The sequence below is a fragment of the Leucoraja erinacea genome, chromosome 39 (assembly GCF_028641065.1).
Source record: "Leucoraja erinacea ecotype New England chromosome 39, Leri_hhj_1, whole genome shotgun sequence".
NCBI lineage: Eukaryota > Metazoa > Chordata > Chondrichthyes > Rajiformes > Rajidae > Leucoraja > Leucoraja erinaceus.
This window is the reverse complement of record NC_073415.1, coordinates 3,426,012-3,452,333: the sequence shown is the minus strand read 5'-3', so window position 1 is coordinate 3,452,333 and position 26,322 is coordinate 3,426,012. Positions and strand designations below refer to the sequence as shown.

Genomic DNA, 26,322 nt, shown 5'->3' with positions numbered 1-26,322 from the left:
TTTCCTCTCTCATCCCCAAAAAAACGTGCAGATTGATCGGTTAATTGCCAACTATAAATCACCTCTAATGTGTAGAATCTGAGAGACGGGAGGTTGAGCTGTCGAAAAGAATAAAAAGGGATTGAAAGCCCTGTCCCACAGTACGAGTTCATTCCAAGAGCTCTCCCGACTTTGCCCTGATTGTGAATAACTCGGGAAAGTGGGACGGGACCCTTAGTGTTAGTACGTCTTTCTTTAAAGATGTAAACTTTAGAAATCATCCATGGAAGAACGGACACACAATGTTACTGATTATTCAGGGGCATGATGATTCCACTGTAACTGAACATTAATCACTGACAGTGCTGGTGACTTTTGGCCATTCTGCTGAAAATCTTTGTCACCAACGAGATTTGGTGTCAAACTGTTCTCACTTTCACCATCTCCACCTGCCCCTCGGAAATAGTTTGGCCTGGAGGAGGACATTGGGCTGCAGGAGATGAGATGCTGTGGAGATTTCCGTCGGCCTGTGAGTAGTAAGCTGTGACCTCCCCTCCTCTACCACTCTGCATAGAGCACACATTTTGCAACGAGGAAGTGGGGGAGGGTGGCGTGTCGTGCACACCGATGCTCTTTTAGGCCTCTGACTGCATCTGTTCCTCGTGTGGTTAGGCTCGCTGTGGCGGTACGTGCGAGCTAGCATGTCCCTCTCGGGATACCTGCCGCCACTCTGTGACCCCAAGGACGGACACTTGCTCATGGACGGAGGATACACCAACAACCTGCCAGGCAAGTATGTGACATTAGGAGAGAAAAGGCCCAAGGTGAGATCTGAATAAGCTTCTTGATAGCAAAATAAGTCAAGTTAAGCTACTAGGTATGCTCTTGAAATTACAGTATAGTGATTGTAAAAGCTAATGAACGCCAACCGGCTCTTCTTATGTGAGACGCAAAACCTAATTTCATATGAATTTCTTACAGAAGTCACAGATCACATCAAATCCGGGGGCCACCGACCGATCTGCTGCAAATTAACTTGCTCCAGAATAAGTTAGCTGCAGAAATGGATTGGCACAGTCCACCAATTCATTGACGGCAACCTAACTTGTCCTGTCCTGTTGTCGAACGTGTGGTTTGTACGGAAGCATCTTTGTTTGGCTTTTTAAAAAGATATTAGAATGAATTTGGCAAAAATGCGGTGCCTTAAACCCGCAATGGTTTTGGAGATTGGGCAGGTGGGAGACAGCAATCTAAGCTTGTTGCAATGCAACTTCAGGGTACAGTTTCTGCTGTAAAAATGCTTCCTCGGTGACAGAGGTGTACAAGCAACGGATGTGTGTGTGTGTGGTGGAGGGACCGAGGGGGACTATCTGGCTGGGCAGTGCAGGACTGGTCATTATTGAGACCATCAGCAGTAGGAAATACCAGCAACAATTCCCATCTGCAAGAGAAAATCGTGCAATAATCCATTGTCAGCGTGAAGCCACACACAAACTGGAGGAACAGCACCTCGTGTTCCGAAGATAGACACAAAATGCTGAGTAACTCACGGGTCGGGCAGCATCTCTGGAGAAAATTGATAGGTGACGTTTCGGGTCGGGACCCGTCTTCAGATTCCGCCCGTTCGCTTACAGCCTAATGGTATGAACATTGAATTCTCCAATTCTAGGCAACTAGTCCACAAAGTAATCTACAAACCCCTCCCCCCATCCCCGCCTTCTCTGTGCCCCATCGGGATTCACACCCACTTCTCCCTTTTCCCCTGTTCTCTTCCACCTGCATTCCTTCCGCTGGGCGTCACATTTCACACCTTCTATCCTTATCTCACACTTTTTGTCTTATGTCCTGGCAACCATCAGCCGATCAACCCCCTCACCTGTATCCACCTATCACTCACAAGGCTTTGTCCTGCCCCCACTTCTTCTCCAGCTTCTCCACCGACCCCCTCCCACTCCACAATCAGTCTGAAGAAGGGTCCAAACCCGAAACATCACCTATCCGTCTTCTCCAGAGATGCTGCCTGACCCGCTGAGTTACTCCAGCACTTTGTGCCTTTTTTTTTCGTAAGCCAATATCTGCAGTTCCTCACATCTCCATTCTAACACGGCATTCGTGAGATTATGGACAGTTCTTGCGTGAAATGGAACAGAAACTACCTACGCAAATTAGGATATTAATTCTATCCTTGGCGAGCCATTATGGCTCACAGTGTCGCCAGGGTAACATGTGTTGGGTGCCCGGCTGTTCTTGGGTCAGTGGGGTAGGAATGTTGGGGAGTTAGAGATAGTGAACTATTATTTGCTATGGAGAACACGCACACACACACACAGCCTTGCATGGTGCACTTTTGTCTCCAATTTCATTTCTCAAGTGTAATCAAAACATATTTGAAACTTGATCCTTGAATGAATTTGTATAGTGTTACCTGTTGGTGCAATTGTGAAAATATATACCATAGTATGGGGAGAAAAATGCACATGGCTGGACAATAGTCTAAAAATGTTGGCTCTGACAATGTGCAAAGGCAGTAATACATCGTATGTGCCTGAAGGTGGCGGTCTCAGTCTGGGAGTTATTTCATTTCGTCCTGCAGAGCTCCATGCTTCCATTTAAGTACCCAATATTATCCCCCACAGTTTTCTTCAGACATACTCTGAAGAATTGTCCCAGACCGAGCTGTCACCCATCCATGTTCTCCAGAGATGCTGCCTGACCCGCTGAGTTACTCCAGCACTTTGTGTCCTCACCCCACCCGTTCATCAGCTAATATACCATTGCAGTCAATGCTCTGCTTTAAGTTCAATGGTCAAATTATGTTGGCCATTGGAACCCACGAACCTGCTGCACCATCATTAACATCGTACATGAGCTGATTTTAACCTTAGCTCTACACCCTGGATAACCTTTTCCACCACCCCTGCACAATGATTAAAAAACGTCATCTATTTCTGCCTTTAAAATATTCCAATACTACACCTGCAGCCTTCTGAGCGTTAGAGTTCCAAGGTCTTCCTACCATCTGACAAAAATATTCAGGTCAAGTGGTTAAGCAGAGACCCCTAATTTTAACTCCCGAATGAATGACATGTCACAGTGAAATTCCTGGTTTTGCGTCCCATATACAAGGTATGCAAAGATTCACCACCTAAAGGGCATTGACAAAGTCGCAGAGTGTTCCATGTAGTTCCAATGGTCCCACTGTGTTCTCCGCGGCACTTCTTCGATCGACCTTGACACTCACGTGGTCCCTCTGTCCTCCGGCACTCACCTGATCCATCATCCGACCTCTGGCACCCATCCTTGGCCTCCCGCCGCCGGGCGCAAGCAGAGGCTTCTTCCCCCAAAGTGGAAGCTTTCGCTCCAAATGCACCCAATCAAGATCCCTCACGATGTTATGTGTTTCAGTCTTGTTTCCTAAACTTACCATTGCAAGCCTCATTCGTCCAATCTTCACTTTAAACCACCCAGACATTACCGCCATCAGCATCGCAAGTCATCTCTGAATTGCATTCAATGTATTAACATGTTTTCTCTTTAAAAAAAGACCAACACTGCAACCAATATTCCACATGTTGCCTCACCAAACTCCCATGTAACTGAAACATACCCTCTCTACTTTTGTATTCAATTCCACTTGCAACAAGCAAGAACAGTCTGAAGAAGGGTCCCGACCCGAAACATCACCCATCCTTTTTCTCCAGAGATGCTCCTGATCCGTTGAGTTACTCCAGAACTTTGTGTCTATCTTGGGTATAAAGCAGCATTAGATTAGATTAGATTAGATTAGATTCCCTTTATTGTCATTCAGGCCTTTCGGTCTGAACGAAATTATGTTGCCTGCAGTCATACACAGAACCAATAAAAACAAAACATACAATGAACACAAATTAAACATCCACCACAGTGAGTTCACCAAGCACATCCTCACTGTGATGGAGGCAAAGTCTTAGTCTCCGTCTCTTCCCTCCTTGTTCTCCCTCTGCGCTGAGGCGATCGATCCAGGCCGGAGATGCCGCTCTCCAGTCCAGCGGACCTCCGTGGTGATGTCGCTGCCGCCGAAAGCCGGAACGCTGTTTCCACTCCGAGACGACCCGCCACAGCATCAGCTCCGGGCAGCCGCCCCAGCTCCCAGGCCGCTGCCCCAGCTCCGGGTCCCGCAGTCTCAGCTCCGAGCCGCCGCCCCAGCTCCGGATCCCGCAGTCTCCGCTCCAGGCCGCCGCCCCAGCTCCGGGTCCCGCAGTCTCTGCTCCGGGCCACCGCCCCAGCTCCGTTAGCTTTCCAAACTGATTCCTACTGGAACTCCATATAATGTATTATCCACTTACATTTTGCTATCTAATACATACCCTGCCTCGTCAATAAAAAATGCAACAAATGGTTTGTTGTGATCTAACAATCAACATTGCAATTGACCCATTAAAACTACGTCTAATCTTTAGTTTAGTTTCGAGATACAGCGTGGAAACAGGTCCTTCGGCCCACCGAGTCCACGCCGACCAGCTCTGACATTCCATCCCCAGATACCCCTGCTTCTCCATCTTCTGTAAGATGCTTCCTAAACCATCCATAACTGACAAAGTAAAGACACAACATGATGGAGTAACACACGACAGTTTCTTTATTGTTATGCCTTTTTTTGTCAACCAGCGCCTGCAGTTCCTTAGATGGAGACAAAATGCTAGAGGAACTCAGCGGGTCAGGAAGCATCTCTGGAGAAAAGGAATAGGCAATGTTTCGGGTCAGGTTGAGACCTTCCTCCAGACCTGTCTGGACCCATTCGAAGACCCAAAACTCTCCAGAGATGCTGCCTGACCCGCTGAGTTACTCCAGCATTTTGTGTCTATCTTTGGTTTATCCAGCATCTGCAGTTCCTTCCCACACATTTTGTCTGTCCTTGTGTGTTTTTTTGTAAACCAGCATCTGCAGTTCCTTGTATCTCCTTTAGTGACAAACTATTTGGTCAACTTCCCACATATCTTGGGCGTGCTCAATGGCTGGGCAGTGGTCTTTGCTGATGTCCCTGCAACAAACACTTATTATTAATTGTTTTGTTAAATAAAAGTTATTGTCAATTGTTAAACACAACTATTGCTGTGTTTTTCTCATCGGGCTGTCAGTTTACATTAGAACAGAACACTCTGTGCAATCCAATCAGTCGGTATGCCAATACTTTCAACCAAACACCCGCATTAGGTTCATATATTCAGGGTTGAATGACCATTGTATTCCCAACTAGTACTTCTATGCTATGCTACTTCTATTTGATATGATCTAGCATGCCAGATAAAATTACTGCCTTGCACTCATGTCTCTGCCAACCATCATTCAAAATGGAGTTTGTTATTCATTAAAGAACGCCATGTATTTTTCAAGGTAGACACACAATGCTGGAATAACTCAGCTGGCCAGGCAGCATCATCTCTGGATCGAACTATTCCTTCTATCCAGAAATGCTGCCTGACCCTCTTGAGTTACCTCAGCATTTTGTGTCTATCTTCGGTGTAAATCGGCATCTGCAGTTCCTTCCTGCACATGTGTTTCTGTGATTGTTCTATATTTTAAAAAAATCATTAAAATTGCTCCTTTGCTTAGTTGAAGTTTGAAGTTGCTTATATTTTTGTTTGCAGTGGATTGTGGTAAATGTAGTGCAATGTAGTTTTTGACCGTTTACAGTTTAATAAGGAATGGAACTTTTTTTGTGTTATTTTTGGAAACGCTGCAAAAGTGAATCTCGAGAGGACTTAGCGAATGGAAGCTGTTCCTGGGTACAGTTTTCAGGAAGCACCTGTCCGAGGCCAGATGCAGTTTTACACAGCATGCAGTGTTCCTGGTCGTTCAGCCGAAATGTTAAATAAATTGTGTTCTTTTTTTAAAATATAATTGCAGCTGATATCGCCAAAACGATGGGTGCCAAAACAGTCATTGCTATTGATGTGGGAAGCAGGGATGAAACCGATTTGTGTAACTATGGAGACAGCCTGTCGGGATGGTGGTTGCTTTGGAAACGCCTAAATCCATGGGCAGAAAAAGTCAAAGTAGGAAACTATGTGGACAAGTCTGTTTTTCAATCCATTGCACAATAAGCTTTGTAAAGGAGCCACGGAGACTGGATAATGCATTGAGAGAATGGTTGATTAAGTGCCTCCCTTTCCCTGCAGACCTACTCGTTTAATAGTGTAGGAAGGAACTGCAGATGCTGGTTTAAAACCGAAGATACACACAAAAACCTGGAGTAACTCCGCGGGACAGGCAGCATTTCTGCAGTAAAGGAAGAGGTGATGTTTCATAGAAACATAGAAACATAGAAATAGGTGCAGGAGTAGGCCATTCGGCCCTTCGAGCCTGCACCGCCATTCAATATGATCATGACTGATCATCCAACTCAGTATCCCGTACCTGCCTTCTCTCCATACCCTCTGATCCCCTTGGCCACAAGGGCCACATCTAACTCCCTCTTAAATATAGCCAATGAACTGGCCTCAACTACCCTCTGTGGCAGAGAGTTCCAGAGATTCACCACTCTCTGTGTGAAAAAAGTTCTCATCTCGGTTCTAAAGGATTTCCCCCTTATCCTTAAGCTGTGACCCCTTGTCCTGGACTTCCCCAACATCGGGAACAATCTTCCTGCATCTAGCCTGTCCAACCCCTTAAGAATTTTGTAAGTTTCTATAAGATCCCCTCTCAATCTCCTAAATTCTAGAGAGTATAAACCAAGTCTATCCAGTCTTTCTTCATAAGACAGTCCTGACATCCCAGGAATCAGTCTGGTGAACCTTCTCTGCACTCCCTCTATGGCAATAATGTCCTTCCTCAGATTTGGAGACCAAAACTGCACGCAATACTCCAGGTGTGGTCTCACCAAGACCCTGTACAACTGCAGTAGAACCTCCCTGCTCCTATACTCAAATCCTCTTGCTATGAAAGCCAACATACCATTTGCTTTCTTTACTGCCTGCTGCACCTGCATGCCTATTCCAGTTTCCAGTTGAGACTGTCTGAAAAAGGGTCTCAACCCAAAACGTCGCCTATTCCGTTTCTCCGGAGATGCTGCCTGCTCCCGCTGAGTTACTCCAACATTTTCCCTGTCTATCTTCGGTGTAAACCAGCATCCGCAGTTCCTTCTTACACATCTTGAGAATTTGCTGCCTGTGAAGTGTGCGTATAGAAAAATGAATGTGTATACAAAAGTGAATATTTGTGTATAAAAAAACTATCATTTCTCTGTACCTCGGTACAGGTGGCAATAACGTACCATTGAACATGGTCAGGTATATCAAGATGATACACATCCACTGTACTCATCCCAGCCAACTTCGGTAATCCGCTTGCTTGCTTGTTCTTTTGGCTTGGAGCAATACCTGAGTCAAAAGTGCCTGGTGGATTTTGTTCAGAACCAACACGTTTGTCCTCCATTGCTGCCTCGCACTCCATTCTTCTCCGCACAAATGCATACAGACACGGGAATCTCTTGTTCAGCCTGCATGCCTTTTCTGTGCTCTCCTCCCTCCTCCTCTCTCTAGATGAACAAACACTCAGGTTACTATTTATGTTACTTGAACAGTGATCACAGATGGTTTATCTTGGTTGTAATCTTTTGATTAGCAATGGAAAAGTGCAAAGGACGGTAAAGAGTAGAACGGGGCAGCGACAGAGTTGCTGTCTTACAGCACCGGGAGGCCCAGGTTCGATCCTGACCACAGGCCCCGTCTGTGTGGACTTTGTACATTCTCCCTGTGACCACATGGGTTTTCTCTAGATGCTCTCGTTCCCTCCCACATTCCAAAGACGTACAGATTTGTAGGTTAATTGCCTTCTGTAAATTGGCCCCAGTGTGTCGGATAAAACTAGTATATTGGTGATCGTTGTTGGGCCGAAGGGCCTGTTTCCAGATAGTATCTCTAAACTCAACTAAACCAAACACAATAGGAGGAGGACCAAGGACCATCGAATAGGAGGATCATGATTGACATCTAGAAGACAAACAGGCTGGAAGAAAAATTCCTCATGAACAAGAGAGACAGTACAGACTAAATGGATCACGTTTACTCAGGGTGCAGGGCTAAGAGTCCTATTACTGGTATAAATCTTTGGCAGAACACAGTCATAGAGAGATACAGGGTGGAAACAGGCCTTTCAGCCCAACTTGCACACACCGGCCAACAATGTCCCAGCTACACTGGTCCCACTTGCCTGTGCATGGTCCATATCCCTCCAAACCTGTCCTATCGATGTACCTGTCTAACGGTTTCTTAAACAATGGGATAGTCCCAGCCTCAACTATGCTGCAAAACAGTTAATAAAATATATGGGATCCTAGATTTCATCGTTTAGTTTAGAGATACAGCGTGGATACAGGCCCTTCGGCCCATCGAGTCCATGTCGACCAGCGATCCCTGCACTTTAACACTATCCTGCACATACTAGAGACAATTTCCAATCTTACCAAACCAATTAACTTACAAACCTGTATGTTTTTGGAGTGTGGGAGGAAACCGGAGCTTCTGGAGAAAACCCACGGGGAGAACATTCAGACTCCTTAAAGACAGCATCCAAAGTCAGGATTGAACCAGGGTGTCTGGCGCTGTAAGGCAGCAACTTTACTGCAGCGCCACCGTGCCAGTAGCAGATGAGAACAAACAGTTATGTTAAATCCGTGTAATGCACTCGCTAAATATTTCAGTGAATTCTGATCATTGCTCTTTAGAACGATTCTGGAGGGCCCAGAAAAGGTGTTTAAAAGACTAATGAGTAGTTCCAAGGAAGAAGGGTTTCAGTTACAAAATATAGTTTGTAGACAAAATTGCTGGAGAAACTCAGCGGGTGCGGCAGCATCTATGGAGCGAAGGAAATAGGCAACGTTTCGACCCGAAACGTTGCCTATTTCCTTCGCTCCATAGATGCTGTGGCACCCGCTGAGTTTCTCCAGCAATTTTGTCTACCTTCGATTTTCCAGCATCTGCAGTTCCTTCTTGAACAAAATATAGTTTGCAGTCTGGGAAGCAAGTGGTGTAAAAGGTCTTGATGGACTAGGCGCAGGGTAGGTGAAAAGATTGCCTGTTTGTGGACCAGAGCACAGATTTAACTTGACTGGCAAAAGATTCACTCGAGGATTTTTAATATCTTGATCAATGCGATGGAGGCAGGTTAGACAATAGACAATAGGTGCAGGAGTAGGCCATTCGGCCCTTCGAGCCAGCACCGCCATTCAATGTGATCATGGCTGATCATCCTCAATCAGTACCCCATTTCTGCCTTCTCCCCATATCCCCTGACTCTGTTATTTTTAAGAGCCCTATCTAGCTCTCTCTTGAAAGCATCCAGAGAACCCGCCTCCACCGCCCTCTGAGGCAGAGAATTCCACAGACTCACCACTCTCTGTGAGAAAAAGTGTTTCCTCATCTCCATTCTAAATGGCGTACTCCTTATTCTTAAACTGTGTGGCCACATGTTCTGGACTCCCCCAACATCGGGAACATGTTTCCTGCCTCAAGCGTGTCCAAGCCCTTAACAATCTTTCAGGGTTCCTTTGTGTCGTTGACAAGTGTTTGAAGTCGAGCGATTTACAGGGTTGAAGGGAAAGAAGAGTGGCGGGAGACCGGCTGGCTTACTCTTGAAAAGATCTGGCATTTGAAAGACTATACTGTGTGTATTTCCCAAGTTAATTCCCTGTGTGAGTCATGGAGAGAATGTGTCCCACCCTCGCCCACTTGCAGTCATGTGGGGGAAAATCAAGGACAAGGAAAAATGAGTTGCTGCCATGTGGGAAGCACTCTCTGTCTTTAATTTTGCTGACTGAAGTGAGTAGTAATCCACTCAATGCTTGAGTTGATCAAGAGCAAATGTATCCGAAGCAGAGCAAAAAAAAACAACTGCTGGAAGATCTCGTCAGGTTGAGCAGCATCCACGGAGGCCGATATTTTAGGGTCCAGACCCTGCATTGGGGCAGAGTGCAGAGGCGATGTGTAGGAAGGAACTGCAGATGCTGGTTTATACCAAAGATGGACACTAAATGCTGGAGTAACTCAGCAGGTCAGGCCACATCTCTGAAGAAAAGTAATGGGTAAAGTTTTGGGTTGAGACCCTTCTTCAGACTCCTGTGCTAGCCAGGCTACTGGTGTAGAGGGGAAGGTACACAAAATTGCTGGAGAAACTCAGCGGGTGCAGCAGCATCTATGGAGCGAAGGAAATAGACGACGTTTCGGGCCGAAACCCTTCTTCAGCGAAGGAAATAGGTGACGTTTCGGGCCAAAACCCTTCTTCAGCGAAGGAAATAGGCGTCGTTTTGGGCCGAAACCCTTCTTCAGCGAAGGAAATAGGCGACGAGGTGTAGAGGGGAAATTGTCAGTATATAGAAGTGGGAGAGAGGAGTGAGACTGAGCTTTGTTTTCCATCACTTACTATCTCTTTCCCTCATTATAACTGCATTGATTCAACTGATTCAATAATTCAATGTTACTTTTTTGTCACACGTACCTGGGTGCAGTGAAATGTTTTGTTTTGCGTTCAACCCGGTAAAATCCTACAGCAGATCTTTTTTTTAATTTATACATATACAAAATAAAAATAAATATACAGAGTATTAACACGATTAAAGGCTGCCTGTATTGACAGTTTACAAACATACAGTCATCAAATTTATATGTGGCCAACTTTATCGACAATACATCAGCGTTCACGGAAGTCCTCGCCTAGGCTGTACACAAGTGTCACTACATTTTTGGCACCAACGCAGTCACAAATGTTCGCCGAACAGTCCTACCTGCTGCCTGCCGTTGCACATGGCAGCATGCGGCCCCCCGTGACAGTCCCCCCTCCCAGTCTCCCTTTCAATATCGGTGGCCTCACCGCTGATCGGAAAGCAAGCGCTGTCTGCGGAGGGCGCTCAGCATCGCCAAGGACTGCTCTCACCCCAACCATGGACTGTTTACCCTCCTACCATCCGGGAGGCGCCACAGGTCTCTCCGTTGCCGAACCAGCAGGTCGAGGAACAGCTTCTTTCCGGCGGCTGTCACTCTACTCAACAACGTACCTCGGTGACTACCAATCACCCCCCCCCCCCCCCGGACACTTATTACTTTTTTTTTAATTCAAATCGTTTGCTATGTCGCTCTTCAAGGGAGATGCTAAATGCATTTCGTTGTCTCTGTACTGTACACTGACAATGACAATTAAAATTGAATCTGAATCTGAATCTGGATCTCACCTGCTGTGTCCCCCCTTCATACAGCGCCCCCCCCCCCCCACCGGGTCCCTCTTAATTTTGGTCGGATGAAGAGATGGATACTACCATTAGTATTGGTAATGTCGCGGAGAGAGCATGCTTACAGTTCAGTAGGTTGGAGCATGGGTTGTAGACGGTGATGTTTGCAGACCCCATGTCACGCCCTGTTGATCTGATTTATTGCAGGTCCCAGACATGTCAGAAATCCAGTCACGACTAGCTTACGTGTCCTGTGTCCGACAGTTGGAGGTGGTGAAGAGCAGCGCCTACTGTGAATACATCCGCCCACCTATTGACAGGTTTAAAACCATGGACTTTGGCAAGTTTGATGAAATATATGTAAGTACCTCCCTTGGTTTTTTGGGGTTTTTTTCAGAGAGTCAAAGTAACATCACAAGGCATCTAAACCATTGTGGTCGTGTCTGAATAACTCACCCAGTTGCCCCATTCTCCTGCCCTTTGGCTAGTAACTTTGATTCAAAGTTTGTGTTAACCTCTCAACTGAGGTATTCGGCCCTCTTTTGTAGGATTTAGCAGTTTAAGAACTTACTTGTTCTTGCCATTGCATGAATGTCTCAAGATTGTTAAGAGTTTGAACACGCTAGAGGCAGGAAACATGTTGGGGGAGTCCAGAACCAGGGGCCACCAGGGGTTTAAGAATAAGGAGTAAGCCATTTAGAACGGAAACGAGGAAACACTTTTTCTCACAGAGAGTTGTGAGTCTGTGGAATTCTCTGCCTCAGAGGGCGGTGGAGGCCGATTTCAAGAGAGAGCTAGATAGGGCTCTTAAAAATAGCAGAGTCAGGAAATATGGGGAGAAGGTAGGAATGGGGTACTGATTGGGGATGATCAGCCATGATCACATTGAATGGCGGTGCTGGCTAGAAGGGCCGAATGGCCTCCTCCTGCACCTATTTTCTATGTTTCTATGTGTAGAGGAAATTTGCAGATACCATGCACACCAATGTCACTGCTAGCCCAAGTTTCCCAGTGGTTTTACTGCACTAGCTCATCCTGAAGTGTTGGCTCATCCCACGGTGCCCTGTCAGGGAGGTTGTGTTGCTTATCTGGTACAATATACAGTGCATTATTCCCACTCATTAAAAATCACTATCACTGAACGAAACTGCCTCCCACAAAATAATTGTAGCCTCAATTCTACATAATAGGAGCGGGCAAGCTGAAGCCAGTAATGTCTGATCAAATATATTCAGAAGAACTGCAGATGCTGGAAAAATTGAAGGTAGACAAAAATGCTGGAGAAACTCAGCGGGTGAGGCAGCATCTACGGAGAAAAGGAATTGGCGACGTTTTGGCTTGAGACCCTTCATCAGACAATATAGTCTGAGGGTCACCAATGAGTTAGTTAGTAGTTCAGGACTGCTCTCTAGGTGTTGGTGGGATGGTTCAGTCGCCTGATAACAGCTGGGAAGAAACTATCCCTGAATGTGGAGGTGTGCGTTTTCACACTTCTATATCTTTTCCTGCAGAATCTCGGCTACCAGTACGGGAAGGTGGTGTTCGGCAACTGGAACAGAGGAGACATTATCGACAAGATGCTGAAGGACAGAAAGTCAGTTGACTACTCCGAAATCAAGAAGAAGAATGTGAGTACAGTACCCAGTAATGTTCCCCCTTGGCAGATGCAGTGCGATGGCCATTAATAGCAATGCGGTCACTTCAGTGCCTGGCTTCTCGTTGGAGAAGAAGGAACTACAGATGAAGTAAAATGCATTGCCTCAAGTAACCTCCATCCATGACACTGAGAAATTGCAGCAAATTGTGGACCATCACACAAACCAACCTCCCTTCCATTGACAGACACAAAAAGCTGGAGTAACTCAGCGGGACAGGCAGCATCTCTGGAGAGAAGGAACGGTGACGTTTCGGGCCGAGACCCTTCTTCAAACTGAAACGTTGCTCATTCCTTCTCTCCAGAGATGCTGCCTGTCCCGCTGAGTTACTCCAGCTTTCTTAATCTATCTTCGGTTGAAACCAGCTTCTGCAGTTGCTTCTCACACACTCCCTTCCATTGACTCCATTTATACCTCACACAAGGCCAGCAGCATAATCAAGGACGAGTCGCACCTTGGCCACTCCCTCGTCTCCCCTCTCCCATCAGGCAAAATATAAAAGTGTGAAAATGCACACCTCCAGATTCAGGGACAGTTTCTTCCCAGCTGTTATCAGGCAACTGAATCATCCTATTACCAACCAGAGAGCAGTCCTGAACTACTATCTACCTCATTGGTGATCCTCGGACTATCCTTGATTGGACTTTGCTGGCTTTACCTTGCACTAAACGTTATTCCCTTATCATGTATCTATACACTGTAAATAGCTCGATTGTAAGCATGTACTATCTTTCCGCTGACTGGTTGGCACGCAACAAAAACTTTTTACTGTACCTCGGTAAACTAAACTGAGAAGAGCCCTGGACTATGATGTGAGGTACCGAGTTGAAACCGTCAATGGTGAACACACAGGGCACTTGCCTTGTGGAAAACCTTCATCAAACACTATCCGAGATGGATTCATGCCTCGGTAGAGGCTCAAAGTGTTTACACTATTTGTGCTTATGCAGTAGATAAAATCCAGACTGAATATAATATAACTCATTCAAGTCATGCTTGACACTAAACTGAAACTAAGACTGCTCTGACTTTGTCGGTCCTCGATCAGACATGAACCAGGTACCAAGTTGCTGTACTGAGACTATTCATTCCACCTTTGCTTCCACAGGCCTTTATGTCCTCCAACGCTGCGTTCACTGACCTCGCTGAGATTGTGTCTCGAATTGAGCCTCCAAAGACCTACAACTTGGCTGACGGTAAGTCGGGCACTTCCCAGAGTTTCTCTTCACTCCACTTTCCATTAGATGCCTGCCAGCAAACACCAGCCCGGGCTGGCCTGTAAACCATCAACATTTTCTCTGCAGTATTCATGTAGTTTACAGATACAACGCGGAATCAGGCCCTTCAGTCCACCAGGTCCGTGCCAACCAGCGATTCCCGTTACTCTAGCACACACTACACATTAGGGACAATCTTAAGGGGCTGTCCCACTTAGGCTATTTTTAGGCGACTGTCATAGTCGTAGCAGGTGGCCGAAAAACAGGCGACTTGTCCCCCCTTCGACATAAAATTTGAAATAAAATCATTTACTTTAACAACAAAAAATAAATGAAGTCATCATCGGCACCAACCTACGTTAACCGGGCAATAACCAACGACAGCACTTACATCAGGAGAAGTCAAGATACGCTCATTGGCGTCAAACTCACTGTCGCCAACTTTTCACTGAAAATCTTTCAACTTGTTGAAAATCCAGCGGTGACCAGAAAGGTGCAACGACACTTTGTGCAACTGAGGAGACGACTCACGACCATACAGGCGACACCCAGGCGACCATGTGGCGATAGCCTAGTCGTCTAAAAAAATCACCTAAGTGGGACAGGCCCTTTACAATTTTTACCAAATTACCAATTAACCTACAAACCTATATTTCTTTAGAGTGTGGGTGGAAAGATAACATCCTAACTCATGCCCTCAATACAGTGAGTGATGAAGCCAAACGCCTTCTTCACCACCTTGTCCACTGGTGGTGCCTCTTTCATGGAACATGTATCTCCTCCTGGCCTTTGTGTGCCACAACACTCCGACCATTTTGTTCTTTAAAGGGCAAGTGAGATAAGTTGACAGGTGAAAGGAATAGAAGAATGAGACAGAAGGGTGAGGTTGGTAGTGTGGGACATTTCTTGTGTAAAGTGGCCAAATTCAAAGCTACACTAACTCTTGCCTTTGCTAATTTGAGGTCCCCGCTCTGCTGCTGGCGGCTCCCATCTGTGTCAGGGCCCTGAGAGAGAGGGTTTTTTTTTAGTTTAGTTTAGAGGTACAGCGTGGAAACAGGCCCTTCAGCCCACTGAGTCCACACCGACCAGTGATCCCCGCACACTCACACTAGGGAGAATTTGACATTGATACCAAGCCAAATAACCGACAAACCTGCACGTTTTTGGAGTGTAGGAGGAAATCGAAGATCTCGACGAAAACCCACGCAGGTCACGGGGAGAACGTAAAAACTCCATACAGATAGCACCCAAAGTCGGGATCGAACCCGGGTCTGTGACGCTGTAAGGCCCTGACCTCGCTCAATGTCAATAGACAATAGGTGCAGGAGTAGGCCATTCGGCCCTTCGAGCCAGCCCCGCCATTCAATGTGATCATGGCTGATCATCCCCAATCAGTACCCCGTCCCTGCCTTCTCCCCATATCCCCTTACTCCGCTATTTTTAAGAGCCCTATCCAGCTCTCTCAGCATATGACAGTCCCGCCATCCCGGGAATTAACCTTGTAAACCTTGTCATTGAAGCACTTTTATCTTCTCTTTGTCTGGTCATGGCAGAAGAGTCCGATTATCTGACTGAGTATGAAGATGATATAATGGATGCAATGAGGGATGAAGATGACGAAGAGTTACAGGACAACGAGGAGCTGGATGATCATGAATATCCTGACCAAGGCCATTCTGCTATGGAGTGGAACATGGACCCGGTAGGTGAAAAATATATTATTCACATTTGCCAAATTTCCTATAGATTCATACAGGCCCTGCACCCCAACTTGTTCATGCGCACCAAGATGCCCCATATCAGTTACCATCCCCCCCCCCCCCACCCCCATACACTAACACTATCCTACACACACCAGGGACAATTTACTCTCCCCCCTCTCCCCCTTCTCCCCCTTCTCTCCCCCCCCTCCCCCCCCCCTCTCTCTTCTCCCCCCTCTCTCTCTCCCCTCCCCCTCTCCCCCCTCTCCCCTCTCTCCCTCTCCCCCCTCTCCCCCCCCCTCCCCTCTCTTTCCCCCCTTCTCCCTCCCCCCCCTCTCTCTCTCTCTCTCCCCCCCCCTCTCCCCCTCTCTCCCCTCTCTCCTCTCTCCTCTCTCTCCCCCTCTTTCCTCCCCTGTTAAAAACCATGATCCAGGGACAAAATAAAGAACCGTATCCCATTGTACATCTGCATGGAAAAGTTCAATGAGGAATGAATGAATTAATGGATGAATGCATGAATGAATGCATGAATGAATGAATGAGTTTATTGGCCAAGTATGTACACATGCAAGGAATTTGCCTTGGTGCAGCAGTGCAGCGTGCAGAGGGAAGGGCGGCCGTGGTGACTGTCTCTGCAAATGTTGTGCCTGAGTAGGACGTGGTTTGCTGCCATTCATTTAAGGTCACTGAGCTCAACTGTTGTACACAAAAGAGCAACTGATTTTATCTTGTAGATTGTGATATGCAGATATCGTAGTTGATGCATCAAGATCAGCAGTTAGTTTTAATCAGCACTTCCTTTACCGTAGTGTGGGTTTGGCCACGCTAGAGGCAGGAAACATGTTCCCAATGTTGGGGGAGTCCAGAACACAGTTTAAGAATACTAATAATGGGTAAGCCATTTAATGATGGAGACGAGGAAACACTTTTTCTCACAGAGAGTTGTGAGTCTGTGGAATTGTCTGCCTGCGGTAGAGGCAGGATCTCTGGATGCTTTCAAGGGAGAGTTACATAGGGCTCTTAAAGATAGCAGAGTCAGGGGATATGGGGTGAAGGCAGGAATGGGGCCTGCACCTATTGTCTATTGTCGATTGTAACGGGACCAGCACAGTTCATCACTACAAAATACCGTGGTCTGTCTCCAAACTTGTCACATGCCAGCAAGAACCAATTACTGTCTATCGGGCATGAAATCAAGCCACCATCTCCAAATTTGCATTATAAAGAGGCTGAGGGCATGTCAAGAGTCAAGAGTGTTTTATTGTCATATGTCCCAGATAAGACAATGACATTCTCACTGATAAATATCTGATGGCAGTTTATACCACTATGAAAGGCATTGTCAGAACCTTCTTCCCAGAGTGGAAATGTCAGGCGCTGAAGCCCATGGCTTTAAGGTCAGAGGGGGGGAGTTTAAAGATTACAAATCAACAGAGTTTTTTTACACAGGTCACTGGAACATGCCAAAGATCCCCATATAGTCACAGAGCATGGAAACAGGCCCAACATGCCCACACCAACCATGTCCCATCTACACTAGTCCCACTTGCCTGCGTTTGGCCCATATCCCTCTAAACCTGTCCTATTTATGTACCGATCTAAATGTTTCTTAAACAGTACGAAAGTACTTGCCTGAACTACCTCCTCCGTCAACTCGTTCCATACACCCACTATCCTTTGTGTGAAAATGTTACGCCCACAGATTCCTATTAAATCTTTCCCCCCCCCCCCCCCCCCTCAACTTCAGCCTATGTCCTCTGGTTCTCTGTTCCCCTACTCTGAGCAAAAGACTCAGTACTATTCAGAATGGACTCGATCTATTCCTCTCGTGATTTTGTACACCTCTATAAGATCACCCCTCATCCTCCTGAGGGGTGGTGGTGCAGATACAACAGTGGCATTTAAGGGCTTCAGATAGGCACATGGACATGCAGGGGATGGGGGGATATGGGGTACATGTACGCAGAAGAAGTCAGTTGAATTTAGCCTCAGGTTCAGTACTGATATAGGATAGATACAATGTGGAAACAGGCCCTTTGGCCCAACTTGCCCACACTGACCAACATGTCCCATCTACACTAGCCCCACCTGCCTGTGTTTGGCCCATATCCCTCTAAACCTGTCCTATCCATGTACCTGTCTAACTGCTTCTTAAACATTGCGATAGTCCCGGCCACAACTGCCTCCTCCAGCAGATCGTGATGCATTTTGAATGGAATAATTGTGCATGAATGCTGACTGTAATGGAGGAACCAGCATTCTTACATAGGCGTGCAGTCAAGGGGTGAGAGAGGGAGTAGAAGAGTCCATATACCCACACCACTCTTTGTGTGAAAAAGTGGCCCCTTTTACAGATTCCTATTCCCTGGGATGGCGGGACTGTCATATGAGGAAAGATTGAAAAGACTAGGCTGGTATCCACTGGAGTTTAGAAGGATGAGGGGGATATTATAGAAACATATAAAATTATAAAAGAACTGGATAAGCTAGATGCAGGAAAAATGTTCCCAATGTTGGGGGAGTCCAGAACCAGGGACCACAGTCTTAGAATAAAGGGGAGGTCATTTAAGACTGAGGTAAGAAAAAAACGTTTTCACCCAGAGTTATGAATTTATGGAATTCCCTGCCACAGAGGGCAGTGGAGGCCAAGTCACTGGATGGATTTAAGAGAGAGTTAGATAGAGCTCTAGGGGCTAGTGGAATCAAGGGTAATGGGGAGAAGGCAGGCACGGGTTATTGATAGGGGACGATCAGCCATGATCACAATGAATGGCGGTGCTGGCTCGAAGGGCCGAATGGCCCCCTGCACTTATTTTCTATGTTTCTTTGACAGTGCACCTCACTGGTCTAATGTCGGGGATGTGGAATGAAGTAATATTTTTTCGTCTTCCCATTTCTCCGCAGGATGAAGAAACGGATCTCAGAAACCGCAGGCCTGGTGGCATTGGCAGCGATCCGGCAAGCCCCTCTCCATCCAACAGTGAAGTTTAAACACGGTTGAGGCGGCCCTGCACTGCGCGCTTACCAGAACATACAACCCACAGTTCAATAATGGAGCTAAGCTAAGCAAAGGAATCTACAAAATTATGCTGTTGAACGAGGGGCATCTTACCCGGTGGTCTGGGAATTACTGTTGCTTTTTTATATTACACATCCTTCCTCCTCTTTCATTGCAAGAGCGGTTAATAAGAAGCGGCCAGGGTACGGATGGCACCGACCGACATCTGCAGTCGGTGGAGTTTGTGGTTACTTGTGATGTTCCTGTTTAATCGGGAATTGGTCCGCTTGTTCGGGTTTTCCCCTAGGGGGAAGTGTGAGGGGATATCGGGAGACCCACCACAGGGGTCTAGTCTGTCTGTTCCCTGTTGCCCTCCTCTCCGGCCCCACCACCAACACATGCTGAGCTGGGCTGGGCTGGGCTGGGCTGGGCTTGCCTGCTCCGTGAAGCTTGGCTGCCGTTACTGCTGCAAGAAACACACAGGGAAAAGAAACTGAGTTGTAAGCGTTGCACCGATTGCTGGTGGACGGCTTTGCTGACTGCTCACCGTAAGCCCCCGCGATAATTCTGCCCGCGATCGGTGGTCCCACTGTACAGAGATGAAGCACAAACTCTCAGCTCAGACGGTGTGCTTGTGTAGGAAGGAAATTGCAGACGTTGCTTTACACTAAAGATAGACACAAAGTGCTGGAGTAACTCAGCTGGTCAGGCAGCATCTCTGGAGAAAATGGATAGGTGACGTTTTGGCTCGGAACCCTTCCACAGACAAAGATAGAGGTTAGGGGTGGGCAGCTTTAAAGCCCTGTCCCCATGGTACGAGTTCATTCCAAGAGCTCTCCCTGAGTTTGCCCCGATTCGAACTCGGAGATTTACGGTAATGGCCACTCGTCGGTACTCGGGGCTCTCGTGGACTTTTTTCATCATGTTGAAAAATCTTCACGAGTCTTCCCGTGCTTACCTGCCGTTAGCGAGTCTTCCCGAGTACCTGCCGTTGGCGCTAAGAGACGTCCCTGAGCTCCGACGTACCCGCTACGTTCATTCTCCGTGCTTACCACGAGTTTGATTTTTTTTAAACTTGGGAGAGATCTTGGAATGAACTCGTACCGTGGGACAGGGCTATTACAACCCAGCCGTATGAACGGTGATATCTCTAATTTCGTAACCCCTGCACACCCTCCCCCCTCCTCTCTCCCCATCATCCCCCACCCCACCCAGTTCCACAGTTTGCATGCTTGTATCCTTCACTCCGTTGTCTGCAACCACACTCTGGCAGCTCCTGCGATGGCGCTGGTGCCAAACTGTAAGGCCCTGTTGTTCCTTTGGATCAATCAGCGACGTGGAGAGGGGAGACGTGCTGCATGGGCAACAGCCTGTCCTCCATATGACATCGATCGCCCAGGCTTGCATTAACAGCCTGTCCTCCATATGACATCGATCGCCCAGGCTTGCATCCAACCAGGATGCATCACCCATGGCCTACTACTGTCCCTCACATCTTCCCCCGCCAACAATGGGCCATTGTGGGCTCCATCCTTGGTGCCAGTCCTGTTTTGTTCTGCCGGTTTCCCACCTCCAGCTTCCACCCTCCTCGTCCGCTGCTACCGTTTAGTCTGAAGTAGGTGTCCGACCCTCTCTGTGCTGTGGGAGGAGGCGGTTCGTGGGGTGCCTGGTGGTGAAGGTTGCGCTGAGAGTGCAGGAGGGTGAGGCAGGGAGGGTCACTGCTCAGCTGCCAGAGTTTCTGGGCCAGTACTTCCCTCTCTTTGCCTTCACCCTGGAGAGAGTAAACAACACAAGAGACAGACACAAACAGTTCCTGGTTTATACTGAAGATAGGCACACAGTGCTGGAGTAACTGACCGGGTCAGGCAGCATCTCTGAAGGAAAAGGATGGGTGATGTTTCAGGTCGGGATCCGTCTACAGACTGGAACTACAGTTTTTCAGGCTTCTTCAGGATGGTTCTCTCAGGGTTTTTGTTGCAATCGCTATCAAATCAACTGCAGCCTGATGGAAATCTTGACCCGAAACGTCACCCATTCCTTTTCTCCAGAGATGCTGCCTGACCCGCTGAGTTACTCCGGCACTTTGTGTCTTGTTTTGTAAACCAGCGCCTGCATTTCCTCGGATGGGAAAGGGCTCGTGCTCGGACAGCGTTGATATCTTGTCACCATGTGCGGGAGGGAACTGCAGATGCTGGTTTACACCGAAGATAGACACAAAATGCTGGAGTAACTCAGCGGGACAGGCAGCATCTCTGGAGAGAAGGAATGGGTGACGTTTCGGGGTCGGGGTCGAAATACTTCAGACTGAAAGTTAGGTGGAGTGGAGGGAATTTGTGTGAATCTACCCGATATACCTGTGTGGGTACATTGTCTAATGTTGGTAAGGTTGAAACAGGGCAGGTGGATGGTGCTCTCAGGGCACCAGATTTTTGCTACAAATGCGATTAATTTTGCATAGATGTTGACTGGAGATACTGCAGGTGCTGATTCACAAAGTAAGACACAACGTGCTGGAGTAATTCAGCGGGATCGGGATGCTTGCCTGAGCCACTGAGTTACCCCAGCACTTTGTGCCTTTCGCTAAGATGTTGCTGTTTTTGCAACTGCAATTCAGGCCGGTAGCAAAAGAGGGCAGAGTGTGGGCTGTGTATGAAGATATGTGGCAGTACCCCATTCAACCCTGGTTAATCCCTATCATTGCTCCACCTGCTTTCTGCTTGGTTCATGCCACCAGTCCAGAGAAGACCCTTCCTTACCCCCTTGCCCACTCTTATTCTTGATGTACAACCCTGGGCCACTGGCATCTTTCACTCCTGTAGTGTGGCCCTTGGGACTATAGTGTGTAGGAAAGTGTGATCATCGACCCATGTTCCAACCACTGCGGGCCTCCATATAACCCCGGTATTGCCTCACCAATTTCTCCTGAACAGTGGTGCCCAAACCAGACAGGAGCAACCCATCATCGTGGGGTAGCTTTAGCCACAAATCCATCTGGGAGTCAGCGGGGAGACTCCCCTTGGTCACATGGAATGGCCGCACTGTGGCCAGACCCTCAGCTCTGTCACTACTTCCAACCTTTCACTGGAGTAAGTGTGGCGGCATGGTGGTGCAGAGATGCACAGCGCCAGAGAGTCGGGTTCTATCCCGACCTCGGGTGCTGTCTGTACGGAGTTTGCACGTTCTCCTTGTGACTGTGTGGGTTTTCTCCGCATGCTCCTGTTTCCTCCCACACTCCAAAGACACACAGGGTTGCAGGCTAGTTGGCTTTGGTACAAATTGTAAATTTCCCATAGTGTGTAGGATAGTGTTAGTGGTCGGCGCAGACTCTGGGCTGAAGGGCCTGTTTCCGTGCTGTACCTCTAAAGTCTAAAGAAAGTAAAACTGCCAGGTCCTGTTAGATTGCAGTACTTGGTAGAGGCCCGCCTTTACTGTGTACGGCATGCCAATGGTGCAGCAGGTCGAGCCACTGCCTCACTTCACTAGAGACCCGACCACAGACGCTGCCTGTGTGGAGTTTGATGGCATGGGTTTCCCCCCGATGCTCCGGTTTCCTCCCGCATCCTAAAGACATGCGGGCTTGTAGGTTAATTGACCCTCTGTGAAATTCCCCTAGTGGGGAGTGGATGGGAGTGTGGGATAGCATGGAACTAGTGTGTGAACGGGTGATCAATGGTCGGCGTGAACTAGATGGGCTGAAAGGCCTGTTTCAATGCTGTATTATTCAATCCTTCATATTGGGGGCTGGCTGCTGAAGGGTGGGAGGGTGTTGTACACTGGCGTGGGGGAGGGAAGGGGGAGAGGCATTAGCCATGGGTGGGCTGGTCAGCAGAGAGTGGGGGCATTACTCTGGGGTAGTGAGGACCCACCCTCTCACTCACTGTGGGGATGGGGCTGGCTTCAGTAAAAGGCTGCAGGGACTAAGGTGGGCACAGGGGAAACGAAGAGACTGGCACACCCACCCCCCCCCAACTAGTGAAAGCCTGCCTGCCAGTCATGAACCTCCTCACTCCGCCAACACTCCCAAACTAATGACCCAACTTTCAGCCGGACTTTCCGAACTCAACCAAACGCTATTTGCACTGATCAATAACAATAATTTCCTTTTACAATACTAATATTTGATTTATTTATGAAGTTGGATAATGAACCAATATATTATTGACTGATGAGAAGTCGTATCATTTGTGATGCTGTGAAGATTAAAAGATATTAAATGCCACTGATCCACTGACTGTGACTCTAAATGGTCCCGTTGTGATCATCTCATTTCTTACAACGTAACCGGAAGAGTTGCCTGTCTCCAGGGTGGAAGTTTCACTTCCGTTGCCGCTGCTCCCAGTTAGTGGGTGTTGGTGAAGGGCCTGTTCCGCTTTCCCGAGTTATTCACGAATTCTCCCGAGTTTTCCCTTTGATTCAAACTCGCAGAATGTTCGTAACGAGTCCGTAGGAGTCCATAGATATATCGTAGCAGCTCGTTATGCCAGCCATACGTACTCGGAGCATCAGATAAGTTGCAATTTTTCTCCTCCCGACTATATTTTTAACTTTTCCACATTTTTTATCAGGCTGGAAAAAACATTCCGACTTACATAGAAACATAGAAAATAGGTGCAGGAGTAGGCCATTCGGCCCTTCGAGCCTGCACCGTCATTCAATATGATCACGGCTGATCATCCAACTCAGTATCCCATCCCTGCCTTCTCTCCATACCCCCTGATCCCTTTAGCCACAACGGCCACATCTAACTCCCTCTTAAATATAGCCAATAAACTGTGGCCTCAACTACCCTCTGTGGCAGAGAATTCCACAAATTCACCACTCTCTATGTAAAAAATATTTTGCTCATCTCGGTCCTAAAAGATTTCCCCCTTATCCTTAAACTGTGTCCCCTTGTCCTGGACTTCCCCAACATCGGGAACAATCTTCCTGCATCTAGCCTGTCCAACCCCTTAAGAATTTTGTAAGTTTCTATAAGATCCCCCCTCAATCTTCTGATGTCCTGGGTACCTACGGCTAGCATGAGCCGCTACGATATATCCACGGACTCCGATGGACTCGTTACGAACATTCTGCGAGTTTGAATAAAGGGGAAAACTCGGGAGAATTTGTGAATAACTCGGGAAAGTAGGACAGGCCCTCAACATATCTTGGAGGAGCTCAGCTGGTCGACCAGTATCTGTGGGGGTGTTGCATTGTACCGTCTGCTGGGCCCTGTTGTGAACTCCTACCGTGGCCTTCGATTCATTAACTTCAGTCATTACTTCGGAGATACAGAGCGGAAACAGTCCCACCAAGTGTGCACCGATCACCCTGTACACTAACACTATCCTACACACTTGGGGACAACCTACAAATCTGCACGTCTTTGGAGTGTGGGGGGAAACCGGAGCACCCGAAGGAAAACCACGCGGTCACAGGGAGGACGTACAAACTCCATCCAGACAGCACCCACAGAGAGGATCAAACCCAGGTTTCTGGCGCTGTAAGGCAGCAGCTCTACCACTGCAACACTGTGCTGCCCCATGAAATGATATGTGAGTATAAGCCCTTCAGCAGATACTGGGCAGTGACCTGAGGAAAATCTAAGGTGCGACCTCTTGCTGGGTTGGAACCCCCCTCCCCTCATTTAGCCGGACTATTGTGTGGTGACTGGTGCTGGTGCTTGAGATCCTCACTGAGAAAGTCCTCCCTTGAAGAACAAGGTGCCTGGGTGATCCCAGCAGTGGGGAGATGGAGCAGAGATCTGGTGTAGCAACCAGGGAAGATCCTGAGGTGAGATTAATAAACTGACCCCTCTAAACCTGTCCATGTACCTGTCCAAATATCTCTCCACAAAGTGTTGGCGGGGAATCTTTAAACGCAGAGACCGTTGATACCGTTACTAGGAAATTGTTCAATTCATTGTCAAAATATTTCGCTTTTATTCGATTCAGTAATTATTGGCGAAAGTTAGTCGCTGATCAAGGCCCTTATGTGCTCTGGGAACACAGATGCTGATTCTGGGGTGACGACATTACAGAAAGCGGGCGTCTCATAAGATAGTTCCAGTTCCCAGTCACAATTCGCCAGCACGCTGACAGAGCACAAAGGGACCCTTCCCCTTCCACTTCCATCCGCATTTCGTTCCGTTTGGTTTCGTTGGTTGTCACGTGATCCGGGGTACAGTGTAAAACTCTTGTGTTGCACGCTGCCCAGTCATCGGAAAGACTGGTTACAATCAAGACATGATTACAATCAAGCCGTGTACAGATACAGGATGAAGGGAATGACGAATGTCACAGCATTTTCCACTCCCACCGATCAAACGTTATTCCCTCTCTGTCCCGCCCCGCTGATTTCATTCCGCACTTTGCCGGGAATCTTCCCGGACTTGCCGCCCCGGCAGTGGTTTCATTTTGAGCCAGATCCCCTTCTCGGTGCGAAGGATGAGCTCGGGTTTGCGGCGCACCTCGTGGGACGTATCCACGGCCAGTTCAAAGCGGTACAGAGTCAGGGCCACCGCCACCTTCATTTCATTCAGAGCAAAGTTCTGCCCAATGCAGTTCCTGGTGGGCAGACATGTGACAGAGACAGTCAGAGAAGGCTGGTGTAGATCATCACAGGCAGCCCAGCCCACCCTGACCCCTCCATCACCCACCCCCTCCCTAAACACCCCCTCCCCCTCCCTCCCTCAACATCCCCTTCCCTTCCCTCACCCACCCCTCCCCCCCCCCCTCACATCCCCCCCTCCCCACCCCACCCCCCAGCCTCCTCACCCCCCCCCCCCTCCCCAACATCCCCTTTCCCAGCCTCACCCACAACCCCTCACCCACCCCTCCCCTCAACCCCTCCCCAAGCCCTTCCCCCACCCACCCCTCCCCCAGCCTCCCTCACCCACCCCCCTCCCTAAACCCCCCCTCCCTCCCTCCCCCTCCCCTTCCCCTTCTCTCACCCACCCCTCCCCCTCTCCCTACATCACCCCCCCTCCCCAAGCCTCCCTCACCCACCCCCTCCCCCAGCCTCATCACCCCCCCACCCTTCCCCACCCCCTTTCCAGCCTCACCCCCCCCTTCCCTCCCCCTCCCTCACCCCCCCCTCCCTCCACATTCCCTTCCCTTCCCTCCCCCACCCCTCCCCCTCCCCTCCATCACCCCCCCTCCCTCACCCACCCCCTTTCCCAGCCTCACCCACCCCCTTCCCCTGGCTCACCACCCCCTCCCCATACCCTACCCCCTCCCTCACCACCCCCTCTCTCACCACCCCCCTCCTCCCTCACCCACCCCCACCCCCTCCCCCTGCCTCACCACCCTCTCCCCTCACCTGGAGTAACTCAGCGGGACAGGCATCATCTCTGGAGAAAAAGGATGGGCGATATTTTGGGTCGGTGTGAAGAAAGGTCCCGACGTGAAACGTCACCATTCCTTTTGCTCCAGAGATGCTGCCTGACCCGCTGAGTTACTCCAGCACTATGTGCCTATCTTTGGTATAAACCAGCATCTGCAGTTCTTTGTTTCTACATTTTCCGCCTTCTCCCTCCTGACCCCACCACTCGCAACTCATCCTTTGTTCTCCATTCCTCTGCCATTTACCTTTC

At 48.4% G+C, this 26,322-nt stretch overlaps 2 protein-coding genes across 4 annotated transcripts in view; one reads left to right on the top strand and one right to left on the bottom strand.

Annotated features, from left to right (window-relative positions):
- LOC129714464 (patatin-like phospholipase domain-containing protein 6) overlaps positions 1-22,553 on the top strand; it is a 109,903-nt gene extending 87,350 nt beyond the window's left edge. For 2 of the 3 annotated variants that reach the window (XM_055664072.1, XM_055664071.1), the window contains exons 31-36: positions 5,866-6,014; positions 11,387-11,539; positions 12,691-12,807; positions 13,943-14,030; positions 15,605-15,753; positions 18,656-22,553. In XM_055664072.1, the coding sequence (XP_055520047.1) occupies positions 5,866-6,014; positions 11,387-11,539; positions 12,691-12,807; positions 13,943-14,030; positions 15,605-15,753; positions 18,656-18,742 (743 nt within the window). In that variant the 3' untranslated portion in view covers positions 18,743-22,553. Of the gene's footprint in view, positions 1-651; positions 769-5,865; positions 6,015-11,386; positions 11,540-12,690; positions 12,808-13,942; positions 14,031-15,604; positions 15,754-18,655 lie in introns of all 3 variants that reach the window. The other variant, XM_055664070.1, reaches the window with a different exon arrangement.
- Positions 22,554-24,646: 2,093 nt separating this feature from the next.
- The window catches only part of LOC129714465 (ultra-long-chain fatty acid omega-hydroxylase-like), a 39,578-nt gene continuing 37,902 nt past the window's right edge, over positions 24,647-26,322 (bottom strand). Inside the window, 1 exon segment of the mRNA XM_055664073.1 lies at positions 24,647-25,294. Coding sequence (XP_055520048.1) covers positions 25,087-25,294 — 208 coding nt within the window. The 3' untranslated portion in view covers positions 24,647-25,086.